This window comes from Rousettus aegyptiacus, unplaced genomic scaffold (assembly GCF_014176215.1).
Source record: "Rousettus aegyptiacus isolate mRouAeg1 unplaced genomic scaffold, mRouAeg1.p scaffold_m13_p_14, whole genome shotgun sequence".
Taxonomy (NCBI): Eukaryota; Metazoa; Chordata; class Mammalia; order Chiroptera; family Pteropodidae; genus Rousettus; species Rousettus aegyptiacus.
Genome location: NW_023416289.1, coordinates 8,533,571 through 8,555,296, shown reverse-complemented (window position 1 = coordinate 8,555,296; position 21,726 = coordinate 8,533,571). Strand labels below are relative to the sequence as shown.

At 40.2% G+C, this 21,726-nt stretch overlaps 2 protein-coding genes across 2 annotated transcripts; both read right to left on the bottom strand.

Moving 5' to 3' along the window:
* Nucleotides 1–415: 415 nt before the first annotated feature.
* DUXB (double homeobox B) lies at nt 416–8,365 on the bottom strand. The gene is made up of 5 exons (XM_016130096.2): nt 6,644–8,365; nt 5,809–5,963; nt 4,051–4,156; nt 3,537–3,691; nt 416–2,573 (listed from the first exon to the last, which is right to left on the bottom strand). Exons 1-5 carry the CDS (start codon nt 6,666–6,668, stop codon nt 1,992–1,994), a joined length of 1,023 nt encoding a protein of 340 aa, XP_015985582.2. The 5' UTR covers nt 6,669–8,365; the 3' UTR covers nt 416–1,991.
* A 1,837-nt stretch (nt 8,366–10,202) lies between these two features.
* Nucleotides 10,203–15,023, bottom strand: GINS3 (GINS complex subunit 3). The gene is made up of 3 exons (XM_016130101.2): nt 14,692–15,023; nt 12,584–12,817; nt 10,203–11,678 (listed from the first exon to the last, which is right to left on the bottom strand). Exons 1-3 carry the CDS (start codon nt 14,875–14,877, stop codon nt 11,448–11,450), a joined length of 651 nt encoding a protein of 216 aa, XP_015985587.1. The 5' UTR covers nt 14,878–15,023; the 3' UTR covers nt 10,203–11,447.
* Nucleotides 15,024–21,726: the final 6,703 nt, after the last annotated feature.

The following is a 21,726-nucleotide window of genomic DNA, read 5'->3' as shown; positions in this document are numbered from 1 at the left end:
GCTGCTTCAGACATGAGGTCATAAATTTGTGTTCAAAGATTTGAATGAGTTCATTTGGGCTCTTGAGAGAAGCGTGGTGATGAGTGTTCTGTAGGATGGGTTATGTATTTAATCAATAGCTGTTGTCCATGATGTAGAATTAAGTACATCAAATTATTTTCTAACATTTTTAAAGTGGGCAATGGACATTTCCTGAAAAGTTCTTACAGGTGTTAAAGTAATTAAGGAGGCTATTAGACTGGTGGCTCTAATGCCTTTGGTAGCTTCATAAACCAAAACCTAAGCCAGAACCAGTGCACTTGAATCTAAGAAAATGAAATTCCAGAAGAGGATATTGGGGTACACTAAGAGGCACACTAGCGATGTGCATGCAAATGAAAGACCAGGTAAGGTCCCAGGGAGAAGACGGCTATCCACGTAGCAGAGAGGGAGGCCTCGGAAGAAATCAAACCTGCAGACACTGAGCTTGGGATTCCATCACCCAGAAGTGTGAGGAAATAAACTGTTGTTTAAGCCTCTCAGTCTGTCTGTGCATAGTATCAACACTGTCACTTATATCAGATCCTTATTTTTTATAGATTTGTGCCACTAATATGTGTCTGTGTGTTTCATATGCATGAGTTTTAATTGCGTAGATATAATGAAAGTACAGCTAATAGGAAAAATAACTTCAGATGAGTGTCATTTGACCATAAATATTGATGTTGGAATATTCTGGCACTTGTCTTTTAGCATAGAAACACCTAGAGAAATTTTCCACATAGTGCACTCAGACATCAAAAGATGTCTGCCTTACAACTGTATTAGTGTAAAACTGGAATAGAAATAAATGTGTACTGACCTCATTCTAACACCTTCACATGGAAAGTAAGACAAAACAATGCAAGTTGATAAAATTAACAAAGTAATATTTTTCAAAGATACTTTATATTGTACCAAGGTAAATCCACATACATCTTCAGACACCAAAACCTATTTTTAGAAGCTACCATTTCAAAAGGGAAAAGAATGAGAATGGTAATCCTAAGTTTTAGATTGACATATAATTTATAACAAAATTTTTTGGATATGTGTTTGTACATATATGTAAATATATATGAAAAACCTAAGAGTGGAAATAGTAACATGATTAGATTATATTCAGTGACTGTATGGGGTTGCTACTTTATTTTCCTTATGTTTTTTGTGTTTTAAATAGTAAAAGGAAAAAAATTTATAAGTGAAAATGCTCAGTATTATGGCTTTATTCTAATTCATCTAATCATTCCTTTTAGTTTTTAGTTCTTAAATTCAAACTCTCAGAACTTTGAGAAAAAGCTCTCTTTATGAATTTACATTATCAGGAAATATAACATCCTTTTATTTTCTACACAACAAACTAATTTTAAGTTTGCCTTCCTATCTTGCCAGTAGGGAAAGAGGTGCTGTAGTGTCCCTTGTAGACCTGTTCTTACCTGGGTTCGGTTACAATTTGTAGATTTTCTAGACTCTGGAGGACATGACAATTACTTGAAAGAGGTCATATTTGTCAGTAAAATACTTTTGTCCATAAGGATTCAGCCGATGTGTCCAGTGCCTGGTGCCCATGGTGCGTCCAGAGGCAGTATGGAGCTTGGAGGCAATCCTTTACTCAGCGAAATGAGTACAGAAGATAACTACTGGCCACAGCACGGAGTGAAACCTTTATTTGGGTTTTCAAGTGGTTCCTCCTCCCTGCATTAATCTAAACAGGATGACTTCATTGTTCATTGTCCTTTGCATCATGTGGAGCAGAGCCTGAAAATCTTCCTCACTGAGGCACAGCTGGGGTCCTGGAATGTCCTTTTCCTATGGATCAGGATGAGATTCCGAAAAGGTTGTACCTTTTCCTGAAAATCTGTGGACTGCAACAGTAGACCGAGAGGCTTGAGGTTTCTGCATACTGGTGCAGTTGACCAAAGGGATAAGATGGTTCTCCAGCTGACTATGTGTCCTGTGGCCATAAATCTGGCTCAGGATGTCCCTTCTTGAGGATCCCATTCTGCAAGCAGAGCCTGGCAGCACTCATCCCACCATTGCATAATGTAAGATAAGTCCACCTGACCCAGATCCTGCAACTGGTGTTTTCTGTACTCCAGATGAGGCTGAGAATAGTCCTTCAACTGCAGTACTGTGCCCATCTGTTCTTTGTGATTCTGGCATTTTTCTTGGTTTTGAGACCAGAAAGGAGCGTGAGTATTGGAGAGGTCCTCTCCTGGAGTCAGTGATATTGGTAGGTAATTCATAAGTGCCAGAGAAGAGGGAGAGTTCTCTTCTTGCATAGCTTGCATGGGCTGCACCAACACGACACTTGGTCCTTGGCTCACACAAGGGACAAAGGACACATGGGATGGGAGAGGAGCAGGTAGAAATGTTTGGTTCTTACTGAAAGAATTAGAGGAAGGAAAATGATGAGACCAGCCTGAGAGAGTGGACAGGTCAATTTGGTTTTGCTGAACTGTCAGATTTGGTGTCTTATTTGGGCCATCTACCAAGGAATTCACAGGCTTCCTGCTTTGACCTGGATGCAGAGATCTTTGGTTTTGAAACCACATCTATGCAAGGAAAAGGGAGACATGAACATGATAAAACATGCAATTCTGGCTCCGTTTCTCACTGTGTAAATCAAAGGGGTAATAATACAGGTGCTAATATTAGAATAGTTTTATATACATTTAAATATATGAAACATGAAATATGTGTTCAGTATGTGTGTGCATATGTGTGTGTATATACACAGACAAATTGAGGTTATAACAGCAATAAACTGGATGAATTGAAACTGGCTGAAAAGGCAATATTATGTTCTAGAATTCCCCCTCTAATTACAACAATGGATTAGCAAACAAGTTCTCTTGACCAGGTCAACATTTTTCTCCTCTTTGCCAATGTGTGCATAGGAACATATATATCTGAATGTGTGTAAATATGACAAGGGTTAATAAGCACAAGTTTTTGAGAGTTTCCATGTTGATAAACCTATGAACATGCTTCCTAGTCATGAACATTTTAACATATACTAAAATGCTATCCCCATAACTTAGAAGGTACTTAGTGGGAGCGATTTTGTTCCCCAACTGGAGGACATTTGACAATGTCTGTAGATTTTTTGGGGTGTCACAAATGGGAGGGTAAGTGGGCAGCGTATCTAGTTGGTAGAGGCCAGGAATGCTAAAAAATATCCTACTAGGCACAGGGCAGTCCCTTATAAGGAAGAATGATATGATCTAACGTCATAACATGTTGCCTAGGTGTAGAAAATCTGACAAGAGTTCTCAAAATCGATATTATCTTTCACATTTTTCCACATTTTTGCTGCTGGTGATTCTAAATGGATACACCACTGACAATTTGGCTTGAAAATTCTTCCTTTTATAGGAGTCTGATTTGCAGTGCTAGGTCTTTACCATCCCATTGGTCCCTTAATGACTATGATAATCCAAGATAGGGCAATTCTTTTCCAGCATCCCTTCGGGGGGCAACATCACAGAAGATACTTGGTGCCAGACAGAACTTACCTGAGTTCTTGACTCCTGAATGCCTGTTTGTTTAGCCAGTATACTCCTGGTTGCAATATCAGGGAATTGGTTCCTGTCAAGAGCTTGAACTGGAATGTTTGATTCAGATCTTGTGATGGATGTCTGGGCTTGTCTGGCTTCTTTTGGTAAGGTTTCTAAAGGATAATAGGAACAAAAGGCAGCATTTAAGACAGTTTTCACATTCAACGGGAAGCTCAAACTTGAGATGACACCGCACTTCCTCTAAATTTCCCTGAGGTGACAGAGAAGAGGATGCTGCCATGCTTCGAGCAGTAGGGCCAAAAGGTCCAGGGCTTTACTTACTAAGAACTTGCCTGTCCCAGCCAACTGTGGGACCATGCTTATATTTTTGACACTAGGGTGCCTAGAACAGGCTGTAATTGGCTCCTAAGGATTTCTTTTTTTGTGGAGAATTTGGACACACTATGCAGAACTGTTTCTATTCTCAGTGGGACAACACTGAAGAAATGCATTTGGACCCGTGGGTTCTTACCTTGAACCCAAGGCTGGTGTTCTTCCTGTCCCTGAGTTTGGTCTTTTCCTAAGGACCATCCAGATCCCAATGGTTTCTGGTTTCTTCTGTGGTTTTTAAACCAAGTCTAAGTGGGAGAAAAAGCTTAGAAACTCAGGTAACCTAGTCTATGTCATTCCAAATATCAATGCAATTAAATAAAACTGATTTAACCACCATTGGGATAATATCCATAAGAAAAAGGCTATGTATTATCCTAGGAATAATGAAATGGCATACAATTCAGAATTGTATGCTCCCAGCTCAAATTAGCATTTCTTTTATGGTCATCTCATGGTATTCCAAGTAAATTTCTCTGATTTAAGAGATACTGTTAGTGCTCTCAATCTGTAATAGAAAGTCTTCGACATTTAAATTTCCTTTTTTTGGCCCCCATCATCTCTTCATAAGAAATACCATTTCATAATACATAATACATATGGATATGATCTTGGAAAATAATTTTTTTAACTGGGGAGTAGAATTAGTCCCAGCTGGACTAAGACGGACTAACACTTGTCCACATTTCCTCTTATTTTACCTCTTAGTCAGCAAGAGATAAGGACCCTAGAGACCCCATGTACCTTGCTATGAAACTTGTCACTAACATAACCAAGTGAACTCTTTATTTCCTCATTACTAGAGTCCGAATTGCAATGTACTTTCTAACTCTAAAAGTTTTATTTTGATAATTCAATAATTTGTGATAAGATCCAGATTGTTACAACTAATATTCCAGGAACCGCTCTTATACCCCAGGGCATTGTCCTAAAGGTTATACATATTCTCTAAATTAATGAAAAATACTTTCGTACTAGAAGTCTTAAACACAGGTGGAAACTGGAAACTAATGAATAAATTAGTGAACACTGTGGGAGAGCCAACCTCATCTTGCATTGTTCTCTGGACTTGCCCTGAGTTCATCCTCCACATCAGTTCAAAGGGGCCTAATATCTCCCACACAGCTAATCACCAGATAGTCCCATAGGATGAGATTTAAGTAAACTCCGTCTCCCACTCTGAACAAATGCATGAAGAGTAAAGAAAAATTTCTTCTTCCCAGCATCCCATCAGGCTGAGAATCTTATAGCCAATGGTTTATTGGAGTCTATATATTTAATATAAAAATTTGAACTCATTGTCCTCTGAAAGCACATTTTCATTGGTCTTTATTACTTTAAATACTGTTTCATCTGGTATAATTGTATCGTTTACAGGTATCTCCTTGCTAGCTAAAGAAATCCAACTTAGTTTCAGTTTTATATCAGTTCCATTCAAAATGATACAATTTAATATTTTACTTCATGCACTCCCATGTATGAATCATATTTCAGATATTAATTTTAAAAAACAGCCTGAAAATTGGGAATTTACATGAGTTCTTATTCCAGTGTCCTCAATTACATATTAATTATTATTCTGCAGCATATATTCCAAAACTTAATGATACCATGTGATTATCATAGTGATCTAATTTCCTATATTTGCTAAAATTAATTATTTCCTGTTGAGGGAGTCTGAGCCTGTATATTCTCCTCCCATCAGTAAATATACATAACCAATATTTCCACCACTGGTGGAAGATATAAACGGATTTCTTGTCCCTTTTATTTTGTACTTAATGTTATATAACAGGAAAAACCTTCTGGGCAACATACCTGACATAAGAGAATTGCCTAAAAATGCAGCTTTTCTTGTTACCTTGACTCTGACATAATGAAATAAAGACCCAAGGCTTACATGAATGTTATACTCCGGAATGCCAATCTCCTTGGCCAGCTGTTCCCTTGTAGCTATATCAGGGTAAGGGTTGTGTTCAAACCATTTTTGGAGGATATCCTTTTGACTCTGATTGTAAACAGTTCTGACTTTCCGGGTTTCTTTTTGTGGTATGCCTGATGAAGAGAATATGGGGAGAGGAGTATGAAGGATACGTTTATGAATTAAAAACTGTTAGCATATGTCTTATGTTAACTTCGGGTTGAAAGCCTGTAGGTCCAATGATTATTCGGTATTTTACTTTAGGGATGAGATTAAAGCCATGATACATTGGAGACATATAGTTTGGATATATATCAAATAGAAAAAAATGACAGTCTGTGATCTGAGTTACCAAAGGAAGAAGTTACAGAAAATCCACGAAATTACAAGAAAGAAAACAGCAAGCAGTAGGCACTAGGAAAACAAATGGAAATAAATGACAAACAAAAATCATGGAAACAACAGGATAAATAAAATGCACAAAACTGGTACTTTGTGATAAAAATACATTTTAGTAAAATTAAACAAAATATTAGATATTCCATGTATATATTTTTCCATTTAAAGTACCAACTTTAAAACTTTCAACAACCCATGTATGGGACTCATGGCTGTCATCTTAAATTTGCAATTCCAAGTCTCCAACTTTAAAGCATCCATTAACCCTTGGACGCAACGTATCCCCGTAAAACACCCCTGGCTCTAACAAATCTATCCCCCTGATTGTGACTGTGAATTTAACATTTATAAACTCTGGAAAATAAACAAAGCATGTAACATCAAAGACGAGAGCAAAAAGCAGGTGGGAACTTACCACTTGCAGTGCTGTTCAAACCCATCTTGGGACAAGACACCTGGAAGCTACAGAGATGACAGGTGGGCAACCGAGCTGCTCTCTGTTGTGGTGCGATCAATTCTAAGACCCACGGAGCCAATTGAGATGAATTATGAGCCTTAATTAGCCAGCCAGCGACTGACTCACCACCAGGCAGGGTCACAGAATCAGCCCGGGAGCTCCCCAAAGAGGCAGTTTATAAAGCCTAGAACCACACCCTGGTTAACTGATCAAACAAGCCAGCAGATTAACCACACCCTGGTTAACATCAAACAAGTAAGCAGATTAACCACACCCTTAACACTCTCCAGGAGGAAACAAGGTTTATCAATGCCCAGGGTGACCCACCAGTTTACTAAATACCCTTCTATGTAATCCTTTCATTAACTATTTAACACAGTTAGAAAGAAATTTGAAGTAATCAAATTAAGAAGTACAGATTCTACCAGGCAATTTTATATCTATTATATCTTTCCAAATATGACTTAGAACCTGTGCTCTCCAGTTTACATATATGTTTTATTCTCTATCATGTTTTAGAACTCTTCATTTTTTCAGGCTCGATGACATTTATAATATATGGATATCCTTACTTTGTATTTTTTCCTCTTTCCTCAGCTCTTACTGAAATGTTTTTCTTTTAATCATTGGTAGCGGGGCTTAAGTATCATCTTGGCTAGTCTATGCTCCAGTTATTAAAAAAAAATAATCTAGGTGTTGCTGTGAAGATAGTTTGTGGATTGATTGAATTATAGAATCAGTTGGATTTAAGTAAAGAGATTTGACTTCAGTCATCTAGGTGGAGCTGGTGCAATGATTGGAAAGACTTGGGAGTAAAGATGCAGTGTTCTCCGTCGGAAAGAAATCACAGCTGTCACGGCAGCTTTCTGTCCTGCCAGTTTCAATCTGTCTTTCAAGGGGCCCGTCCTATGAATCTCATTTTTGCCTATCCAGGCCCCACAAGTGTATAAACTAATTCCTTGTAATAAGTGTCTTTTTATGTGTGCGTATGTATATACGTGTTCACACACACGTGTATATATAATTTCGCTAGTTTCCTGTTCGACTTGAGTTCAGAACACTATTGTGTTTCTGTGGCTGAACACTAAATGATACAGATGTTGGTACTGGAGGTAAGTCTTTAAGAACAGACTCTTACAGATATATGACATAATGGAGACTGAAGTGGTGGATATACAAATTTGCTTTTTGTGTTTTTAAGTTCCATGATCAGAGTTAAGTCTTTATTTTTAAAGTTACCTGAACATTCCTGGGAACTCATAATTTTTATAGCCCTCCCTTTTTTTCAACTGCAGTAAATTTTTTGTGTGTGTGAAATTAGGGCATGAAATCTATTTTTGAAATGAAAAGTTCCAAGAGACTGTCCTTGTCTCAAGCATATGAAGCCTAAGTGAGGGTACCAGTGGGACAAGATCCATCATGTTGAAGGTCATGAGATGTTTGCTCAAGTGGTCATGTGATGTGCAGAAAATGAATCTCCCTTGTTAAGGGTGGAGAATTTTCCAGTAAATTAGTCACTAGGGCAAGACAGAGAGTAGTGATATCCTCAGGCGCCAGTCTCCCAGACACATTTTTGCACCAGACAATAACGGCCAACTTCTTATGCTTCTATAATCTGCTTCTGTAAACCAGGGTGTGGTAATCTGCTCAAAGATATGCTAACGGCCAACTTCTGCTTCTGTAATCTGCTTACTTGTTCTAGGCTTTATAAACTGCCTCTTTTGGGAGCTCGGGGCTGATTCTCTAGTGGGGAGAATCAGTCGCCAGTGTGGCTAATAAAGGCTCATAATTAATCTCAATTGGCTCCGTGGGTCTTGGATTTGAACGCGCTATAACCACCTCTTCTATTCTGAGAAACCCAAAGCCCCCGGTTTTAGTTTCTCCTTTGGCCTGGTCCACAAGGCACCAGCCACAGCCTGTCCCCCTTCCAGGACATACTGTTTTTATGTGGAATCTGGGCACCCAGGATGACCCAGGAGGCAGCAGTGGCCCTGAGGCAGGAACCTGGGATCTGCGACAGGTACACGTGTGAGCGCTCCTTGTTCTCACAAGGCGGCTCCTGGCTGGGATGTGAGCACCGGCAACTCCTCTGCATGCAGGACACACAGGTCACTGGTGGTGTGCCATCGCCGGGCGAGTCAGCAGGGACGTGGAGACTCCAATTGGGAGAACTGGTGCCTTCGTGCGTTAATTCTGCTGTAAGGGAGTTTGCCTTCCCCCTTCCATCTATTCATTTGTTATTTATTTGTTTTAGTATGGACTTGGGACCTTATTTTATTCAAAGGGTTAAAATCTACTGCTGTCTTTATTTAATGTGGCACTCACATTGGCCCAGACGTGGCTAGAAGTCTCTGTGTCCTGTTTGTTGATCTGTCTTCTTACTTTTGTGAGCATCTTCCCACTCTCTGGCACAGGTGATTGTTCCAGATTCATCTCACACCCTCTTTGCCTCGGCCCTGGAAACAACCTTGTCTTCCATGAACTGTGCCTTACTTTTTGGTGGTCTGCATAAATCATGCCTAAGTGGAGGTGTATATATCAACACTGGGAGTCATTTATTCTAGGTTTTCTCCTAAAAAAAGTAGAAAATATATATACGTGTGTGTATGTATAGACATATGTATATACTTAGCAATTTACACATATAATGTATACAGAAGTATTTCTACAGGTACACATATTTAAACATCTACATATATCTACATTCTTACACACATTTATATACATATATAATGCTAAAACCATCCCTTGATAGTACCTTCAGTTCCAACCAGACACCACAGGTCACTCTCATCTCTCTGCTTTCCTTATATTCAACTCTTCTCCAACAAGGAGGTTCCTAGCCCATGTTCTCAAAATATTTGTGATATGTGTCATTTCTATAATCCAGAGAAAATATTTTCCGGAAGGCTAACTGCTGGTGCAATCAAACAGTTCAGCATGTCTGCTTCTGGTTTCTCTGGGATCATTGTCTTACGTTGTGGATTCAGAAGACGTTCTGAATTTCATCAACCCTTTGAGAATTTTGAGACTAGCCTTCTTTCTATACTAGTCCAAAGAAAGATTTTAATACTATTCCATGTGGGGAAAAAATGTGAAATCTCCACAGGTTGGCTGCAAGGTCTCTGTTCCTTTATGAGTCTTTCTCTCCTGATCACTCCCATTTCCGAGTCTCCCCCAAGTCATGTCTTGGGCCCTCTGCTAGTGAGTCACTGCGTGGTCTCCCCCTGAGTCTCTGTATCTCTGAGTATCTCTCGAATCTCATATTTTAGTCTTTCTCTTATGAGTCTATTTCTCTGAGTCTCTTTATCTCTGAGTCTCCCCTCCTGAGTCTCTATAGATCCCTGAGTGTTTCCCCCCCAAATATTTATGTCTCTGAGTCTCATCTAAACAGAAGAGCAGTTGCTAAAACACGATTAGGGCATTATTGTCAGATACGATTAAAGACAACATTCTCTGATAGATATGCCTGATCTGTAGTACTCAAGTTACAGAAATAAGATTCGTACAGATTGTATTCATGTGCAAAGCGAATCATTTATTTAGCACAAAAATCAAGTTATAAAAACATCAATTCCATCTTGAAAGACATTTTAAAAGCATTCCTGATATTCTAAGTTTGCATCAAGACATCTGCAGTCCGGATACTCAAATCCCTCTAGAATTTCCACCAACAAAGGCAATTCCACTAGTTGTAGGAAGTTGTAAGGGGCGCAGTGGAGTGGAGGCAGCTGCCCCTCAAACAGTCCAGTGAGCCCCAGGAATGCTGTTTCCTACTCAGCCTAAGGCGTCCTCCTTGCCTGCCTCTCCAAGGAACGAATTATGTGCTTGCTTAAACAGATTCTCAGTAAAAGGTCAGGGATCCAATAGGTAAAAATGCTGCAAAATGGACTGAAGAGAAAAAAAAACATAACCAAGGCCTTTTGCCCACTCACATTTGCCATTTCAAGCTTCTCAAACATGGCTTTGCATAACCAGCAGCTCTAAAGTCCTGATTTCGATGTAATGAAGGCTGGTTAATACCCATTAATAACTATTTGCAATTCCAAACCACTCCAACAGCTTTTCCAGGGCAGGAATGGGAAAACTATGCAGGTGCCCTAAAGATCTAAGACCAAAACAAGCTCAGTTTAACTATTTCCCCCCTATCTTGACTGTAGTCTCATGGGAGTTTTTGATTACAGAGGAGGAAAGTAAAAGCCAAGGCCATTCATCTGCCTTTTCGTTTGCCTTCTTTATTCTTGGATACTGGGGTAACAGGCAGGCGGCATGAGATATTTACAAGACTAGCATCCTGGGGGTGCTGTCCTTTGTGCCACCAAGAGAAAGATGAGGCAGTTAAGCTCAAGAGCACATTTTGTGAACAGACTACGATGGCCCAATTTGTAGCTGTCTGTTGGAGTTAGTGACACTGGACATCAAGGGTGTCCAAATCCCAGGCACATGGAATTCCAGTTCCAACTCTATTGCAATGTATGTATTAGTGATCCTAATTTGTAAAGACCTTTGATTTCTCCTCGGTTGTGGCTTCTGGGGTTAAGTCAGCCTGGGCTGTGAGGCAGGAGGGTGGGGTAGTCCTGGAAGATTTATACCCTCTAGTGCCTTCTTTCACAACCAGATGATGCCTATCACTCCTGGGGCTGCTGCAGGAAATAAGCCATGAGATGGGACAAGATTCTGGCCCTTTACAGGGTCAACCAGGTTCTCACCAAGGACACTTGGGGATAAATCTACAGTGGGCAGTTCTGTGTTCTTCTGGCCTTCAGTCTTCCATGTCAGTAAATTTTCTCTTCTTGTAGTTCTGAACGAGGTTAGAAGCTGTGATCTGAGAAGCCTGCCCCTTCTCCCAACACTGAAAGTCATTCAGTCCTTTCTGCCCTGTTTGAAATAAGCCCCTTTCCATCTCATCTAGCCTGGCTACCAGCGCCGAAGTGTCTTCATTGTAAGCATTCTGGGAGCAGTCCATGATGCGGCGAAAACGTCCAATAAATGTCTGAAGGAGAAGGGAGTAAGAGAGATCAGATCCACTTTTATTCCTGAACATTTACATGGCATGAAAGGGAAGACTTTGGTCTTAGGACTCAGGCAGAAGAAAGTCTGAGTAAGTTATTTCACATTGCCAAGCCTCTATTCCCTTGTCTGTGAAATGGGTTGTTGTGAAAACCCAATGAAGTACTATATGTAGAGCAAATATATCTTGACCTAATAGGTCTTATAAAGCTAAAAATGAGGAAGTAAACCAGAAGTAGAAAGGATGGTTTCTTCGAGTATTAACAGAATGAAAAATAATTATGAAAGGCTAAAGTAAGGTTATACTGTGAAGGATGGTAATATATGTATAATATTGTTTTGTCCACAAACAATAATAGTTACCATTTATTAAACGGCACTACATAATCTCACTACAATGCTATTATTTTGGCACTATCATTATCTCCATTTTACAGGTGAAAATTGATGCCTAGAGGTCAAGTAGCTTGATCAAGTCACATAGCCAATACATGGCAGAGCCAGGTCTTAACCCCAGATCAAGGGAAGGGAACAAATAACCAAATAGCACATGTATTTCCAAAAGGAACCCTCCAACCAGTCCTAGGGCTGGGCTTCAAGTGTGTATTTAAGTACACAACTACTGTAATCAACCACTGCCCCTTTCTCGTGTCCAGGACTTCCTGCTGGTCCCAGCTCTTAGCAAGCAAATATGAAGAGCAGTAGACAAGTTACATTAAAGTACATATATAATTGGCAAATACAGTCTAACTGTAGGCTGACCTGGAATAATAATAAACTAACGGCATAAATTCTACACTTCCCTGGGTAAGAGCGACATCTGGTGGCTGCCACAGCTGGCTCCTGAGATGTGTACAGTGTTAAAGGTTTTTCACATCGATTACTTGCCTGTAGGAGAGACTGGGAAATGTCTACATTCTCTGGACTGTCAAAATGCAGGAGTTGGGAGCCAAACCCATAGAAATGGGGCCCCATTTTATGGAGGTCCACCACATTGGCATCCGCACTGAATACAGTCCTCCAACCCTCTTGGTAGATCCTAGGAAGTTCCACAGAGAGGATCCGCCGCTTGTTGTCAAAAAGTCCTTTTGCCAGCCACAAGGGGAGTTCCAGCTTTGAGCCCTGTAGCAGACAAGAATGTAGATGTTAGAAACAATGACACAGTAAATGCGTGTGACAAAAAGGAAACACACACCGCACGAGCAGCATCACCTGTTCTGTTTGAGGGAGTGACGACCAAACACACAAGATCTGATCGTGACCCGAGGAAATGAATTGTGCGGGCTCAAGTTTTATGTCATGATGGAATGGAGGGAGAAATGGATTTATACAATAAAAACATAATAGAGAACAAAAATGTGGTATAAAGGGAAAGCTTTCCAAATAGAGACTCATGGACATGGACAATGAACTACCGGTTACCAGGGGGGAAGAGGGAAAAATAGAAAAATGTTAAAAAAAGGAAAGTTTTCTAACATAAATAAAAGCTGTCCAATTCCAGATACTTTAGAAGTATACTAAACATTTCTTCTTTCTTTGAATATTCAGTATCTATTCCATATATATACTTACTGAGTGCCTACTATGTGCTAAGCGCCACCCTGGGTGCTATAGGAATGTAAAGAAAAATAGATCAGCCTGAGACCCTCCCCCTACCATGAAATCATAACTTCAGAGATGACAGAAAAGATAAATGTCTATCTTTTTCAAGTCTAAACAAAATTGGAAAATATCAGGAGATGGCCATGATAGACCAGAAATTAAGCAAAATATCTAAAAAAAAGGGGGGGGGACAAATATAACTGGGTTGAAGGAAGCAACAAAAGCACTCCATAAAACTGTCACAATCATTAAAAATGAGTCTGATAAACTGTTACAGCCAAGAGGAGTGTAAGGAGACTTGGCTACTAAATGCAATGGGGTATCCTGAAACAGAAAAAGGACATTAGGTAAAAGTGAAGGAAATATGAAGTATGGGGAGCACGACTCTGCCAGTGTGGAAAAGAACTAAATCATTACTTACTATAATGGAGTCAATAAATAATGTCTAAATTTTAAAAAAATCAAGAGGTACTAAGACTAGAAATATGGAGGTGAATCTTGAAGAAACTGTTAAAGGAAGTAGATAGACCACATGGAGCTGGAAAAGGACGTGAGGGAAAGCAAGAGAATGCTTGCTATTTTTGTATTTTTAGTACTATTTGACTTTTCAAACTTCGTATACGTATTACTTTGATAAGAATGAACTCAAAACAAAACCAAACAAAAACATCTTCTAAATAAAACTTGGGTTAAATAGGGAATTGAAAATAACCATTACAAGCCATATTCTTGGGATAAATTTGTATGTGAAGTTATACAGCCCTAGGGTGGAATCCCAGCTCACCACTTACAGCAGCACGCTGCCCAAGCTACCAAACTTTTCTGGGATTCAGCTTCCTCGTATGTAACAATACCTAATTACAGGGTTCTTGAAGGATTAAAAGAGTAATCAATGGAAAAGTACACTCCACCTACCCCATCCATGTTGGTACCAAAAACCTCAGTAAATGGCTGGATACCGTCATCGTCATGCAGGGGTGAATCTAGCAATTTGTGGGTCCCTGACTTATCACATGCTCTGAACAGAACATGTTGCTTTAAGGCAAACGTGATCAGAACCCTTATCCTGAAGCATTCAATAGGAGCCAATCCTCAAGCATCAACTCATGGGGCGGGGGAGACACTACCGAATTTATAGTTTCAAAAATGAAATCAGTGCTAAAAAGAGCCTGAGGACCTAGGATAAATTTCGTTTCTATAAACGTGGCCAAGGCCGGGTGGGGAAACAACTACAGCGACCCGCTGCGAACAGAACTCTTAGGCACGTAAGGCCCCGCCTCTCCTAAAACTACAAATCCCAGGGGACAGCGCGCCCAGTGACGCAACGTCCCCAAAGCCGCGAGGCCCACCGGGAGTTGTAGTCTCTCCACGCTCGACCGAGCAGAAAGGCTCACCTGAGGAATCGCATTGTCGGTGTCGGCCCCTCCGCTCCGTTCCTGGAAAAAAGTGCCGAGGCGTGGCATGGGGATCTCTGTGCGCACTGGGAGTTTCTCATGGGACATCAGGATGTCGTCCAAGGAAAGAAAGTTCTCCTGAGGTCCCAGCGCACCCGACTCCACCCGAAAATAAGCCTCGGACATGGCGGCAGTTTGAGCTTCTCTGCTTCCACTCGTGTAACTCGGTAGACCTCGCGGAGCCAGGGATGTAAAAGGAGGAGGCTGGTCGGCGTTGTGAAGATTGGATGGGGTTGCCGGATCGAATCTATTTTCCCGCTCCTGGGGCTGGCCAGACAGGAGTAGTCGATCCAGGCGGGTCAGCCCAGGCAGAAGCAATCGATAAAGTCTGCGCTGGCTGGGGAGCACAAAGTGGGTTCGCTAGAAATTTTCTTCTCATAGTGTAGCTCAGTGTGGGAACCTTAAGAAGATACCCATTAAAGCATCAAGATGCATACACATTTGTGTTTATGTGGTCGTTTAAATATTTTTATGAAATTAAAAACTTTACAACACGTTTAGGGGGGGCGTTAAAGGAAGGCGGCATTGTGCCCTCCATGTCAGGCCTGATCAAGTCAGAGCTATTTACTAGTTTTGCCACTGTGCATCTCTGTTAATCTTGGTACTTAAAAAAGAAAGAAAAACCTCCAGCACTAGCCCTAAGTAGTTATTATGGATTATTTATAGGGTTTTGGAGGAGGTATGGAAAGAGTGGGATGAGGGGCTGGAGCGCTAGAGTGGCTTGCAGAGGTCCTGCGTCTAATTCAGAGCCACCCGGCTAACTTTACCATTAACTGGCAATCTCTTTTCGTGGCTCTTATGGGTGTGGTACTTTTGAGAGATGCACTACAGAACGTTTTCCATATAAAAGAACATTTTCTAGGCATCTAGAGCTGTGAGTAAAGGGTTCCTGGGAGAGGAGATGTGTATTAATCATGGTATTTATGTTCTGTATTTTATACTTTGACATCTCGGGGCTGCAGGGAGGAACTGCCCCTCCCAGGATGAGCTCTTTCCTAGAGTAACAATTTACGTGGGAATATACCTTCCACATACAAACCAACCAATCCAAAGCCTACATCCCCAACCATTTCCTTTATTTAACTCCCACACACCAAGCCAATAGTCCCCCTGCTCTAAATCAACCCAAGGTCAAGTACTAGACAATTGGAGACCACCTTTACAGCCCAGAGCCCACCAAGATTATTCAAACTGTCCTAAGCTTGCTCAAACTTGCCTACTCTGCCTTGCCCATTTCTTCCCAGAGAAACCACAATAAAGACTGAGCCATGTCTTTTAGGAACAGTGGACAATAAAACCTCCAATGGCACTGACCACTCTGTGTCATCGGTCACCTCTAAATGAAATTCTGGGTATCACCAAAACAAGAAGCAGTGGAGAAGTCGGCCAAATTGTGGAAAGCCTTGGGTTCTATTCTAAGGAGTTTAGGAGTTGAGCACATGTAAGTCTGAGCTTTAAGAAGAGAATTCTGCAGATAAATTGGATTATATTAAAATAAAAAAACTTGTATGTATCAGAGGACTATCAGAGTAACAGGAAGAGTCTGTATGGGCTTAACTTCAAATAAGTGGTACAGAGAATAAATTTAAGAGAGAAGAGAAAAAGTTCCAGGAAGCTTGCTGGGTCTAGGAGGCAAAAAGGCCTAAAAATGAGAGATAGGACAACCCTTAACATTGCTTTGAATTTATGAATCCAGTCTTCAGTTTGGACCCATCTCTATTTATTCAACCAAACCACCAATACTTATTAAACATCAACTGTTAGTGAAGAGGGAATTACAGAACTTACAAAGATGAATATATCACTTTCTCGACATTCAGAGTTTATAATCTAATAAAGGAGCTAGGATATGTCTGTGTGTGTGTGTATAAATTTTTTTAAAAGTTCTTTTATTAAACATTATGTCCATAAAAAAAAAAACTAACAATTTTTTTAATTTGCAAATATTCTGAAAACTTACCATTCCTTTGGTTTTCACAACATTGGAACTAAGTTTTGTCAGTGGCCCAAAGAGCACTCTCTGGGGACTTGGTTATAAGAAGTTAGTTCCAAGGCAATTTCCAGTGTGTACAGTCCCACCCAACTGGTCTTAATCACGTGGGGTGCAATGGAAAAAACTCATAACTAAATATCAAATCCGCTGCCTTTAGCCCAGCCGTTACCCAAGGTGACCCAGGCATGTCACTGACCCCTACTTCTGTAAACAAAGGGAGTGGGACTCTCTGAGTTCTGTTTTTTCCAGCTCCACAATTGCCCATGGTGGTTCTTCACCACTTGTTAGGGCTAGAACAAGACAGCCACTGTAGTTTCCCTCAGAGCAACAAAATGGAAGTCAACCATGTTTCAGGCAGGCAAAGAAAGGAGAAAAGGCGCCTCAGGCAGTGGCGAGTCGCCCCGCGCTGCTAGCCAGGTGAGGACAGAATTCTCTCCCAGAAGAAAGGTCTGAATAAGACAAGTGGATGCTCCATCCAGCTGTTTCCTCTTGCCCGATTTTTTTTCTGACTTCATATGGGTATTATACAATCACATTTCCAGGCGTGCTCCTGGTAAAACTCACCTGTGCTCTAAGTCATGATGCTTGTTTTCACTGTCCCAAAGAGTTTGGAATACTTCTAACTTGTGCAAATCTGAAAGGGTTGTGTGTTGGTCATCCTTTAAAAAATAATTTTGATTATAGTTTTCTGAAGTTTAGACTTTATGAACTTTCATTTACAATTCGAGCTTACAAACATCAACATTTGAGAATCTATTCAAATTGACCATAATGAGATTTAAACACCATTTCTGTAAAGGGCTTTGTTTTTCCGTGAACCTCATTTAATTCTGGAGTCCAGAGACTTGAAGTGTAATCTCCAGCTGCCACTCTGGGTCACTTGACACCCCTGGGCCTTGGTAAATAGTGGTTTTTGAAGATGTTTTGTTTATTTTGACAGCAATAGGGAATTTTTTAAAAAAAAAAATCAAATAAAACCTTGCTTTGATTTCCGATACAAAATCAGGAGCCTCCAGGGCTTCCTGGGTTCACCATCCATTTATAAAAGGCTGCAGGGAAGCTGAAGTGTGGCTGGAACCCCAAGTCTCAATGATGAGGAAATAATGTTCAAATGCTGCCACCCGACAGCCACAGACAGACACTCTCCCACGGGGTCAGTCAGCCTCAGTCAGCCTGTTCAGCCCCTGCACTGGGAGTTCATTTCAAAGAAAATCCGGGTGCTAAACTGCCTTGGAAATGAGACAAATGAAAAAGCCATCTGCCAGCAATGAAGAAAAGAAAAAACACCAAAACTGTAAAGTTCTAACATTTTCAGTAAACTGACAAAAGTCAGTTTTCTTTCCTTATTTTTTAAAAAGTAATTCCTTCTTAAAACAATGATCAGGAACTAGGAAAAGCACATTTGCTTTTGAGCATTTTTCTTCTGTTGTTTTCTCTAGTTTGCAAATAGCAGCTTCTCTGCCTAGGAACCTTTTGATGTTAATATTCTTGAGTGCCCTCAGCTGGCTGCCCTTTACAGAAACGGTGAATGTAGAATCTTGCAAGCAAGATCGCCATCTTCCAGCCAAAATGATCATTGCATGTAAGCGCCAGGCATTTGGTGGGGACGGAAATCTTTAAATTCACTGGCTGAACTTCATTGGACAATGGGTGGGTGATAATATTTGAATGTGGTCACGTCAGGAAATGAAAGAGAGCTCAGAACTTACCCACTTGAGGGGAAAATGTTCCCATTTCTGTCGCAACTTTCCTGGGATCCTCTAAGCCTCTGGAACAACTCGTGTTGTCCAAAAGAATAATGTTCTACAAACTTATTGTGTGAAGTAGAAGCTCTGAAACATGCCATTGTATTGATTTATAAGTTATTAGATTTAAAGATCAATCTAACATAACTTCTTCCACAACACATGTCGCTGTGGGGGCCACTGGAATAACTAAACCCCTCATTATAAGGAAGTGGGGCGTCATCGTACCCAGCACTGCTTATGCCCGGTGCCAGGCTAGGTGTCTTTGTGAACCACAAATGTTTACCAGGTGCCTCACTCCGAAGACCCTGCAGTCTAGCAGCTAGCTTACATCATATTCTATTTTTAAAACACGCCCTATGAAGATCCTTTTTAGATCCTTCTTACCATTGTGTGGGATCAGCATCTGTGCCTGTCAGTATATTTTTTTTTTACAAGACCATTTGTTATTTACAGTTTGAAGTCAAACAGACCTGGCTGAGTTGGCATTCCAGCTCCATCCACTATTACTAGCTGTGTGTCGTTAGGCAAGTTGTTTAACCTCTCTGGGCCTGAGTCACCTCATTAAAACGTGGAAAATACAATCTATGTCACATGGTTGTGAGGATTTAATGAGATAATATGTGTTAACACTGAACAGAGAATTTGGTCTCCAGTAAAAATAAGTGTTATAAGTATTTCAATATATAGATTAAACGTATTAAACTGGAAGATTATCTTTCTTTCCTAGTCTGTAAATAAAGAGAAAGGCAAAGCTAGCCTAAAAACTTTACATTTGAAGCCTTTCCTACTCAGATAGCAGAATCTATTAAAATGCAACAACAGCACATTTCATATTTACATAAAACATTCCTAACTCCCTATATTTGTTTTATTAAAATTATACCTTTCTGTTGAAGAAACAAAATGCCTAAACTCCCTGTTTTAATTAAATAAGCTTAAATATCAGTTGTTTGGGGTGATAGTTTGCTGGTAAGGTTTCTCTTAATACAATATGATCAAAGTAATTCACTTAAATATTAATTTAAAATTCATATTCAAAGACTAATTCTTAAATTAGATATAGTCCTTTCCAAAGACTTCGCAAATACTGGTTTCCCTTAGTTTGTTGGCCATTCGTATGTCTTCTAGGGAGAAGTGTCTGTTCAGGTCCTCTCCCCACTTTTTAACTGGATTTTTTTTTTTAATTGAGTCATATGCATTCTTTGTATATTTTGGATATTAGGCTCTTATCAGAGGCATTGCTTGCAAATATATTTCCCCATTTGGATGGTTGTCTCTTAACCTTGTTGATGGTTAAACCATTTTAAAGTGTACAGTTCAATGGCATTCAGTAGAGTCACACTGTTGTGCAACCATTTACCTTATTTAGATGGAGCCATCAGTTCTAGAAATTTTTCATCACTTCTGAATCCATTTAAGCAGTCATTCTTTTTTTTTCTGGCTTTATCGAAATATAATAGATAATTAATCATTCATATTTACATCATACAATTCAAAGAGTTTCTTTTCAATTATAGTTGGCATACAGTAATATATTAATTTCAGTTGTACTGCATAGTGATTAGAAATCTAAATAACTCAATGATCACCGCACTAAATCTATTACTCCTCTTCCCCTTTATGTATTTATTACATTATTAACTATTTTCCTTATGCTACTCTTTATATCTCTATGTCTATTTTATAACTATCCATTTATACTTCTTAATCCCTTTTCCCTTTCTCGCCACCATTCTTTATTCCTTCTTTTCCCACATTTCGTATGATTCCATTTACATGAACTATCCAGAATAGATAAATCTATAGAAACAGAAAGTCAATTAGTCGTTGCCTGTGGTTGGAGGCAGGTGTTGGAGAGAAATATGGAGTGACTTGCCAACGAGTATGGGTTCTCAAATTGATTATGGTGGTGGGTACACGAATCATTCTCTTATTCAGTGCTTATTGGCTGATAAGTGGTAAAGATATGATGGATTTTTTGAAGTACAAGAATTTTTGTTACTGATTATAGTAGAAGGTTTTTTAAATTATTGTGCTCTTCGAGCTCCGCAGGAGGGCTGGAAGGACTCCTGCCTGCCTTTGGTAAATGTTCCTTACTGTGTAAAAGCATCACCGGCTGACTCAAGAGAAAGAACCAGCAGACCAGAAGACGCCTCTGCCGCCGCATCCGCACACGCAGCCTCGGTCTCTTCCGCAGGGCTGCAGGTGTGGCCCGGCCCACACCTCCACATGCAGCTTTTTATGATGTGCTGAGCTTGCACTCCACGGCCTGTTTTAGAGCTTCCCTTTCTCCTTCAACAGCAGCCTGCCAAGGCCTTTTGGAGGTCCAGGCATTGAGTTGTGTGGAGCCCCGTCCACGCGAGTCCCTGAGACGCACAGGGAGCCTTGAGCTGGCCATCTTTATTAGGAAAAGCAGACCTCAAAGCCACCAATGCAGTTTGCAAGGGGATTTTTGAAAAAGGGCAGTTTTATTCTTTGTAAAATGCCCGGCTGTGGCTGGATGCCATGTGCCCTGAACCCATGGAAACTCCAAGGCTCCCCAGGAAGGAAGAGGGTCCTGGTGGAAGTGGGCAATGGCCTGCAAGCAGGAGGAGGTGGGGGCAGGGTCTGTGGCTTTGCTGCTATGTCATGCCCGGATAAAGCACGTTTAGGTCACATTTTCCATTTCATCCGGGGCTTTGATCATTGACATTGAGAAACATAATGACAGGTTGATTTATTTTATGTCGAGGAAAGTGTCCTCCCAGGAAAACTAATTATAACATTCACTCGGCACACTCAGACAATGATGTGTCTTTAGTGTAATGAGTTAGTTCTGCAGAACACACAAAAAACCATTCATGTTTGCATGAATGACCTGTAAAAAGCATTTTCTGTTGGAATTGATTGTTAATATTTTTAAAACTGGACACAATTCAAATTTCTATCAGCAGGAGAATGTAGATATAAATTGAGGCATATTCATAGTCTAGAATGCTTGAAAGCAATTAAAATAAATAGACTAGATCTTAAAATAATGTGTGAAAAAGCAAGCAGCAGAACGTTACATGGTGTGAGACTATTTTTAAAATGCACAAAATGCTGCATATTGTTTATGGATATGAGTGTTTATGGATATGGTAGTGGCAATCTTGGGGGAAGGAGGAGGGGCAGAGACTGCCCACCTTGGCCGCTTCTGGGACTTTGCTACATCTGTGATGTTAAATTACAAAATTTACCATCTTAACCATTTTT